The sequence below is a fragment of the Centruroides sculpturatus genome, unplaced genomic scaffold (assembly GCF_000671375.1).
Source record: "Centruroides sculpturatus isolate CEXI.00-Female unplaced genomic scaffold, Cexi_2.0 scaffold595, whole genome shotgun sequence".
Taxonomy (NCBI): domain Eukaryota; kingdom Metazoa; phylum Arthropoda; class Arachnida; order Scorpiones; family Buthidae; genus Centruroides; species Centruroides sculpturatus.
This window is the reverse complement of record NW_019384912.1, coordinates 194,651-205,455: the sequence shown is the minus strand read 5'-3', so window position 1 is coordinate 205,455 and position 10,805 is coordinate 194,651. Positions and strand designations below refer to the sequence as shown.

The following is a 10,805-nucleotide window of genomic DNA, read 5'->3' as shown; positions in this document are numbered from 1 at the left end:
AGAATAAAATGTAATAAAACAAGCGTAATACATGTGGGGGTTAAATGAATCAAATACTTAAAGTGTTAAGAAAATAAACGAAGCGTTGCCGAAGAGACAAGAATGAACAGGAAAAGGAGACGACAGTTGTAGAAGGAGTGAGGAGGACTGAAGACGTTGGAATACTATTGTCCTTTTTATTACTATTCATACAACTTTTGACGAAATTCATACGAGAACTTTTAGAAAAGCAATAATGAAATCCATACAAGATGGCGGAGTTAATGAGGCTACGGTGAACGAAGAAGAACTACGATTAACTGTTGTAGCTAAGGATAATACGTCGACAGATGTGAAACGTCTTAAGTGTGCCGATCTGAAAATCGAACGAGGAAAATTGAAAACAACGGGTAGCAACGCCTGTTCTAGCCTCCCCTCAAACATATACTTTTTAAAAATATATATCTTATATTTTAAATAAAAATTAAATGGTATGAAATTATAATAAAAAGTTTATTTAGAAAAAAACATGTAATATAAAATTAACAATCAAATACTACAAAAAGTAAAAATTAAAATATTCCAGTACGTAGTTACAAATTGTTTTTATGCTATTACCAGGGCTGTGGAGTCGCGTAAAAATCTACCGACTCCAACTCTGACTCCGACTCCGACTTTTCCTTACCATCCGACTTCGACTCCGGCTAAAACACCAAAACTCCACGACTCCGACTGGCTATTACAAAAATGTGCCACAGCCACAGCCCTGGCTATTAGAAATATGTGTTATTGCACAATCAAACAAACAAAACTTGTATTTTATAAAAACTAAAAGTAACATCGCTACACTAAAATTTTATTTCCTTACTTTTAGTTCTTCAAACTTTTTTTATTAACTGTTTTAAGTTTACTTGATCGGCAGTTTCGGGCTCAATTCAAACGTTCCTGCTTTTTAAGATAGGCAAAATATTTTACCATTGAATACGCTGCTAGGAATTGGCGGTCGAACGTACTATATTTTACCCGTTGTTTGGGTAGAGCCTCAGAGAAGAAGCCCAGAGGTTCGAAGACAGAATTATATTTTTTCGAAGTGCTGCTTCTATTAGGAAGCCTTACTCACTCACGATCAGTATCATTGGAAGGTTCGAAGAATGATAAGCGAAAAGGGTATTTTATGTTATCCTAAAGACATTTATAAAGACACCGACAACGCAACACATCTGGAAGAATAGGTAACTTCCAATCTGTTCCTAGAAATAAGAATCGATCAATATGAAGTGTCTTGTGTAAATTATAGTTTGATAACGAAGTTTCTCTGCAAGAATTCACAAAAAAGTATCGTTAACGAACAGTTTCTTTAAAGTTGAAAGTATTTAAATATTATATCGTTTACTATTATCTTTGTTAATTAAGTTCTTTCGATTTTGCTCTGTTACACGAAAAAAAAATTTAAATAAGATTTTGTCATTTCGATTTTGTTGATTTTAATTAAATCATTGAAATTGATTTCACATAAAATCATTTGTTATTTGTTTTATTCATAAAATATTGCACATTATATATAAATTAATTTAGAAACATCCTTCAATGGAATAACTTCAAAGGAAACGTCTGCAAGAATCCAAAATTGATAAAACCAAACTCGTTTGCTACTTGAACAGAGTAAAACTCCAAAATGCATACAGTATGATTTTAAAAGTACTTTTTATAACCAAAAGTCGCATTAAAGAACAGAAATTAAACGCAATTATATCTCTGTGTTTCCAATTATTCTTGTGTTTAAAACATGCGCATTTAATTACTCTCGGACAACAATAAAATTCTATAACATTATTTTTGTGCATTGTTGTTTTCATTTTCNGCAATTATATCTCTGTGTTTCCAATTATTCTTGTGTTTAAAACATGCGCATTTAATTACTCTCGGACAACAATAAAATTCTATAACATTATTTTTGTGCATTGTTGTTTTCATTTTCTGCCAAGTTATTACGTTAAATTTAAAACACTAAATTTACAGCAATTTACTATTAAAATTAAATTAATTAAAATCAGAAATGGTGAGTAAAACTTTTATTTTGTGCAACACTTTTAATTTTCCATAGTTGGTTTAAAATTTACCAAAAGGACATGTTGAATCTTAATTTCTTATCGTAACTGGAGTACATATTACAGATTTTACCATAATACTGTATTTTAATGTACGATAACTATTTATATTATTATAAATAATTTCTATTTAAATTTTTATTAATTACTTATTTTTATTCAACGGAATTTTTTAAAAGGAAAGAAAACATCAATGCCCGACTTGCGGTAAAACATTTGGGACAAAACAACATTTACGTACACACATGCGGACTCATACGAATGAGAAACCGTTTAAATGCGAATCCTGCGAACGTCGTTTTTCAGAGAAAACATATTTAACACAGCACCTAAAATCGCACTCGGATAAAAGACCATTCAAGTGCAATTATAATGGCTGTGAACGGAGCTACAAACACAAATGTGGGTTAGAACGACACGTGTTCGCATGCCATTTAAAAGACGTTTTATCTAAAGTAAATATTACAAATTTTTAAATTTTATCTTTATATTTCGATTCTCAAAGCAGTAAAAGTTATAAAATAAACAAACACAATATAATTATTAAGAGAATTATTAGCGGAATCATTCTTCCCAATTATTATTATTACAATTGATATTCTCATTCATCAAGACGAAATATATCTTTTACCTCTTGTTATTTTCTAATTTAGTATTTGCATTTTATAATTTCCAGTGTTATTAAGTTAGTTCATGTTTGTTTGATTAAAATTACGAATCATGTTATCATTTAAAAAATAAGTTCAGATTACAGTCGAAAAAACTTCCAAAAACAGTTGTACGACTGTGCGTAATTGCTAATATCAATAATAAAATCTGAGCAAATTACTCTGCAACAACTCATTAGCTGTATTTTTATAAATAATTTTCTATACACATAGTTTAATAAAACATAAACAAAACATGTAATTACAACATAATCGCAATGAAATAAGTCGTTAAAATACACGATTCACAACTGTTTTACAAATTATTGACACCAAGTATTACTTTCAGTTAAGGTGATAANATACAGTCGACCCCCCTATAATTACGGTCCCTATAATTACGATTCCTATAAAACTACGAAAAAATATACGTATTTTGGAAATGTTGAGTCGGATTAGTGTAGAATCGATTAATTTTATGGAAGAAAACCTTTCAATCAGCCGTAGTCCGTAAACTTCACACGTGTCGGGCTGTGATTGGAAGGACTTGTAAGAAATCGGATTCCTAATAAATTGGAACGTATCTATATCTTATAGGGGGGTCGACTGTATTTAACACAGCACCTAAAATCGCACTCGGATAAAAGACCATTCAAGTGCAATTATAATGGCTGTGAACGGAGTTACAAACACAAATATGGGTTAGAACGACACATATTCGCATGGCATTTAAAAGACGTTTTATCTAAAGTAAATATTACAAATTTTTTAATTTTATTTTTATATTTCGATTCTCAAAGCAGTAAAAGTTATAACATAAACAAACACAATATAATTACAGTATTAAGAGAATTATTAGCAGAATATTCCTTCGCAATTATTATTCTTACAATTGATATTCTCATTATCAAGACGAGATACATCTTTTACCTCTTGTTATTTTCTAATTTAGTGTTTACATTTTATAAAGTAGAAACACTAGGAACGTGTTTTTTATTATTTAAAGTGTTATTAAGTTAGTTCATGTTTGTTTGATTAAAATTACAAATTATATTATCATTTAAAAAATAAGTTCAGATTACAGTCGAAAAGACTTTCAAAAACAGTTTTACGACTGTGCGTAATTGCTAATATCAATAATAAGATCTAAGCAAATTACTCTGCAACAACTTATTAGCTGTATTTTCATAAATAATTTTCTATACACATAGTTTAATAAAACATAAACAAAATCTGTTAATTACAACATAATCGCAATGAAATAAGTCGTTAAAATACACGATTCACAACTGTTTTACAAATAATTGACACCAAGTATTATGTTCAGTTAAAGTGATAAATTCGTACAATAAACACATACAATATAATTTTATCTGAATATATATAAAGCATTTCATTAATTTTAGAAACAATAATCAATGAAACTGTATACATTTCTGAAACTAAACGGAACATAATCATTATAACATCAACAACAATAATATTCCTAAATAATAGTAGTTATTATTATTATTTTTTATTTTTAAAGATAAAAATTCTTTAAAAATTACGAGTTGATTTATTTGCTTGCATTTTTCGTAAAAACCATTCTCTTAGTTCACTCTGAGCCTATTCATAAATTGCGAACCTTTATAAAATCAGACCGAAACTATGCATTTGCCATTCATTACAACTATAGAGTTAACATATTTATAACTTAAGATATAACGTGTAAAGAGTTGCATGCTTTAATGTATTGTAAATAATTATTTGTTAAATTATTATGTAATTAGATATCATCAGATGACCCGAAGGTCACAAGACGTAAATGTAATGTGTGCGGAATAGTTCTTTCCTCTTCCGATGTGTTAACGGGACACATGAGAACACACACCGGAGAGCGGCCGTATTCGTGTAATATTTGCAACGAAACGTTTACATTCAAAACTCAATTAAATAGACACCAGAAAAAGTTTCATCCGGAAGGCAAAATACTCACTAAGTGTAAAGTAAGTTTACAAAAATTTTTTAGAAATGAATTTTTAACAAATAAACGTTTACATTCAAAACTCAATTAAATAGACACCAGAAAAAGATTCATCCGGAAGGCAAAACACACACTAAGTGTAAAGTAAGTTTAAAAAATTTTTTAGAAATGAATTTTTAACAAGTATTCAATTAATACTATAAAAAGANTAAAACATTCGGGACAAAACAACATTTACGTACACACATGCGGACTCATACGAAAGAGAAGCCGTTTAAATGCGAATCCTGCAAACGTCGTTTTTCAGAGAAAACTTATTTTTATTCAACGGAATTTTTTAAAAGGAAAGAAAACATCAATGCCCGACTTGCGGTAAAACATTTGGGACAAAACAACATTTACGTACACACATGCGGACTCATACGAATGAGAAACCGTTTAAATGCGAATCCTGCGAACGTCGTTTTTCAGAGAAAACATATTTAACACAGCACCTAAAATCGCACTCGGATAAAAGACCATTCAAGTGCAATTATAATGGCTGTGAACGGAGCTACAAACACAAATGTGGGTTAGAACGACACGTGTTCGCATGCCATTTAAAAGACGTTTTATCTAAAGTAAATATTACAAATTTTTAAATTTTATCTTTATATTTCGATTCTCAAAGCAGTAAAAGTTATAAAATAAACAAACACAATATAATTATTAAGAGAATTATTAGCGGAATCATTCTTCCCAATTATTATTATTACAATTGATATTCTCATTCATCAAGACGAAATATATCTTTTACCTCTTGTTATTTTCTAATTTAGTATTTGCATTTTATAATTTCCAGTGTTATTAAGTTAGTTCATGTTTGTTTGATTAAAATTACGAATCATGTTATCATTTAAAAAATAAGTTCAGATTACAGTCGAAAAAACTTCCAAAAACAGTTGTACGACTGTGCGTAATTGCTAATATCAATAATAAAATCTGAGCAAATTACTCTGCAACAACTCATTAGCTGTATTTTTATAAATAATTTTCTATACACATAGTTTAATAAAACATAAACAAAACATGTAATTACAACATAATCGCAATGAAATAAGTCGTTAAAATACACGATTCACAACTGTTTTACAAATTATTGACACCAAGTATTACTTTCAGTTAAGGTGATAAATTCGTACAATAAACACGTACAATATAATTTTATCTGAATATATATAAAGTATTTTATTAAATTTAGAAACAATAATCAATGAAACTGTATACATTTCTGAAACTAAACGGAACATAATCATTATAACATCAACAACAATAATATTCCTAAATAATAGTAGTTATTATTATTATTTTTTATTTTTAAAGATAAAAATTCTTTAAAAATTACGAGTTGATTTATTTGCTTGCATTTTTCGTAAAAACCATTCTCTTAGTTCACTCTGAGCCTATTCATAAATTGCGAACCTTTATAAAATCAGACCGAAACTATGCATTTGCCATTCATTACAACTATAGAGTTAACATATTTATAACTTAAGATATAACGTGTAAAGAGTTGCATGCTTTAATGTATTGTAAATAATTATTTGTTAAATTATTATGTAATTAGATATCATCAGATGACCCGAAGGTCACAAGACGTAAATGTAATGTGTGCGGAATAGTTCTTTCCTCTTCCGATGTGTTAACGGGACACATGAGAACACACACCGGAGAGCGGCCGTATTCGTGTAATATTTGCAACGAAACGTTTACATTCAAAACTCAATTAAATAGACACCAGAAAAAGTTTCATCCGGAAGGCAAAATACTCACTAAGTGTAAAGTAAGTTTACAAAAATTTTTTAGAAATGAATTTTTAACAAATATTCAATTAATACTATAAAAAGAAATAGTAAAGTTGTTAATTATTAAAATAATTCCACATCCAAATCAAGAAGTTTAATAAAGTTTTTAAAAATTAATAAATCTTGTGAAGTTAGTGCTCAAATGTACTGTACATATTTTGAAGTTGGTATACGAAACTATGTGTAAACGAAAATGTCACGTGAATCTATAACTATATAATTACAGTATTATCAATCTCTACTTATTATTTTAAATCAATTGCTTGTAACAAAGACTTAATTGAATTCATTTTCACGATAGAAAAATATAATCAGCGAGAAATTGCCGAAATTAAACAGATTGCATCTTGACTGCCGTGTGATTGTAAGAGTTTGGATGCAATCTGTTATACTCTTTCGAAATTTCACGATTATTGCGTGTCTCCGTCGTCAAAATTACTTCAATAAATTTTTTCTTATTCATTCGCATTCCTTTATCTGTAATAGATTAAACAATATTAATAATTAAAATGATGTTCTTAGAATAAAATCTTGTAACAATCGGGAAAGTTACGCAACTCGTTGTAAAATTTTTTTTAAAGTTGTGTTTTCATATTTTAAAATTTCATCGATTCTGTTCCTGACGTTTTTCCCTCCATTAAAATTATCTATCAAAAGTTTATTCTATTTTCCCGTTTCCTCGTATTTACAACTGGCCGTGTCGAGTTTCATTTTTTAAATCAAGTGAATTTGTTAAATCATGTAAAGAAATAAAATTTTCAGTTCATTATTATACATATTAAAATGGGAAAATGAACTATACACTTCACTGAATTGATAGAATTAAGTATTTTCATCAGAAATCAGTTTAAAATGTGACTGGATGGGAATTGATCCCATGGCAACTTGACAAAAGTTGAATAATAAAAAATAAACCAATGTTATAATAATAAACCAAAAATAAACCAAATAACATGTTTTAAAAAGAATTTCTGAACACTTTGTACATAATTTTATTAACTAAATGCATAAAATTATGAAAAATTTTGGGGCTTCTTGCTTTTAAGATTTCCATATCTTGTTTCGACCTACATTTATTTAACTCCGTTCTAGAAATTATAGAAAAACTGAAAACAGATGGACTGACAAACGACAGTGGAAATTTATAAATCTATAATTTATTCAAACTGCAACCAATATGTTTTCGTCACCCAGTTACAAAGTGTTTTCACGCCAATTGTTTAAATGGCACCGAATATATAATGACTAACTACGATTATAGTAACAGACACTCAGCATATGTAGTAAATAATTTTTTATTTACACACATTCAGGAATGTTCAATCATTACAAATTATTGTATTATAACATCCAAATCGCTTTTTTAAAACGAATTCGAATGTTTGGATAGTATATATTAAATTTTATGAAATGTATATTTACAGGATATAAAAGACAATATTAAAGACGTTATAAATGAGAGGAAAAGAAAAGAATTTGATCCCTGTTTTAGTGCAGCAATCAATTCCGACGAAGAACGAAAACAACGTGAAGAAATCATTTCTGGAATGACGAGTGGCATATCACATGAGCCTGAAGACATCCATAAAGACACTACCTTCGAAACACACGTGGTACCATCGACATTTTTCGATCTGTTTCCAGAAGTAAGAATCGATCGATATGAATTGAAATGTGTCTTGTGTCAAGTTCAGTTTGACGACGAAGTTTCAATGCAAGAACACATGAAAAAGTATCATTAAAGAAATTTGCAACGTTAAAAACGTTGAAATCTTTCGATTTTGTAAGATTTCAAATGAGTTTGAAATTTAAATTTTAGTGACGAAATTACATACGATATTTAACATTCAAATTGTAGTGATTTAAATCGAATATAAATTACTAATAAATTCTCAATTATTTTCATAAATTTCATACCTTTTGTTTTTGAAAATTACTAAGTAAAAATAATTTAATTCCACATTATATGAAGTTTGCGTATTGTTTTTCTATAAACAAAAATTAATTGCATAAACACATTATTTCATCAACGTTATAGAGATATTAAGATCATGTATGCACAGAATTAGTACTCAGCGATTAGCTTTAATCTGTCAATGAGCAATATGGAGACATTTAACAAGAAAGTGTGAAAAGCCATTGGTAAAGGCTATTGCCAATATACTATTTAATCGGTGATAAGTCGGCTAAACTCGCTCAATTTGTCAATGGATGGTTTTATAAAATAGTCATTAAAATCTTTACATCTTTGTGACATCAGGACCTGACAGCAGCTAGGGTAATATATTTGCGCGCTAACTCGCGATATTAAGACTTTATATAAAACCGAGAAGAAGGGCTTATCCTTATAAGTGTAGGGATTGTGAGTGAGTTCGATAGCCGTCCTTTTTAAGAAATTGGATTAAAGTCAAGATGACAATTACTTAACTAATTTAATGGTTAATAAAATAAAAAAGATTACAAATGAATTAAATTAAACAATATAGGATACATATTAATTCGTATGTCTCTATGTCCTTATTTTCTATTTGTTATATATTTTGTCTACATAGACTTAGCCTATTAATATGCCTTTCAGCTGTTTAAAATGAATAGCTTTATCACTTAGTGTGCGCATTTATAAACTTTAATTATTGTTTATATTTATTGTTTATTCTGTGAATAAAATGAAATAAATCGATTTTCACGATTTATTTCATTCTCACGTCGGAATTCTATTAAATTATGTATATAGAAAATTATTTTATAAAAATACAGCTTACAGGTTNTTTATATAAAACCGAGAAGAAGGGCTTATCCTTATAAGTGTAGGGATTGTGAGTGAGTTCGATAGCCGTCCTTTTTAAGAAATTGGATTAAAGTCAAGATGACAATTACTTAACTAATTTAATGGTTAATAAAATAAAAAAGATTACAAATGAATTAAATTAAACAATATAGGATACATATTAATTCGTATGTCTCTATGTCCTTATTTTCTATTTGTTATATATTTTGTCTACATAGACTTAGCCTATTAATATGCCTTTCAGCTGTTTAAAATGAATAGCTTTATCACTTAGTGTGCGCATTTATAAACTTTAATTATTGTTTATATTTATTGTTTATTCTGTGAATAAAATGAAATAAATCGATTTTCACGATTTATTTCATTCTCACGTCGGAATTCTATTAAATTATGTATATAGAAAATTATTTTATAAAAATACAGCTTACAGGTTGCTCAGTAATATTACCAGTGGTGTGCCGTGACATTTAATGATAGGGAAGCTGTGTTTCTGCAAGAAGCCGACATCCAGGTGCTATCAGCAATCGCGCGTCAGTGATGGTCTAGGATCCACTCGTATCGTTTATTTGATAAGCCAGTAAAAACCGTAGACTTCTCTAAATGCATTTTTTAATATCACAATTACATTCTGAATCGCTAGCCACGATATAAGGGCTACAATTAAAAATAAAATAATAAAAACTTACTCGGTGAAATAAAATGTCTGTTGGATGTACCGGTACATACTTGGTACAAAATATTCTTCAATTGTACGAATGTACTGTACTTTTAAAGAAAATTATAATTAAATATAGCTTTGTAAAGAAACGTACATAAAAATATAAAATATTCTTTACTTTTTAAATTTTAAAACAATGCACTTAGTCAAATAGCTCCCTACGAGTGGCTAATGGATGGAATAGAAGACGGTTGCGGAGCGTGCATACATGCGGACTGCCAAATCCCCAGGATGCCGATACCGGTCAGTATCAAATACCTCTTTCGTCGCATCATTAGTATATCTCAAAGGACGGACAGGGCTGTTGTAGATTTTAAACGTTTCTCACCAAAGCTGTAAGAATCTAAATATGTTAAACTTAATAGATTGTCTGTCGTTTGTTTTCTAACTAATTCGTTTTCGGACCAGAGTCCACGGAAATTTCCAAAATTTACAACTTTTCGGTCACTGTCATTGAACTGGAAAAATTTCTCTTTTTATTACATCTAATATTACGAAGAAATCAGTCCCCACTGTACTCGGCTAGAGATTGGTTCGGTTAAGCTTTTGTTTAAGTAAAATTTCGGCTCTTTCATCAGGGTTTTATGTCCCCAATTCCCTAATCGCTTAATTATTTAACTACTTCTTAAGTAGAAATAAGTCGAAACCGGTTACTTTGTACTCGAATATTTGTAGTCTTGGGAAAAAAGTGGAAAGACAAATTTTTATGACAAACGGATACATAAATCGTAAATTTAAGGAAAATAAATTCTAGA

The 10,805-nt window shown here is 29.0% G+C and overlaps 1 protein-coding gene across 1 annotated transcript in view; it reads left to right on the top strand.

Moving 5' to 3' along the window:
• Positions 1 to 1,978: 1,978 nt before the first annotated feature.
• LOC111631664 (zinc finger protein 658B-like) overlaps positions 1,979 to 10,805 on the top strand; it is a 20,636-nt gene continuing 11,809 nt past the window's right edge. Inside the window, exons 1-4 of the mRNA XM_023375961.1 lie at positions 1,979 to 2,038; positions 2,267 to 2,542; positions 4,507 to 4,722; positions 7,969 to 8,276. Of these exons, the coding sequence (XP_023231729.1) occupies positions 2,036 to 2,038; positions 2,267 to 2,542; positions 4,507 to 4,722; positions 7,969 to 8,276 (803 nt within the window). The 5' untranslated portion in view covers positions 1,979 to 2,035. The remainder of the gene's footprint in view (positions 2,039 to 2,266; positions 2,543 to 4,506; positions 4,723 to 7,968; positions 8,277 to 10,805) is intronic.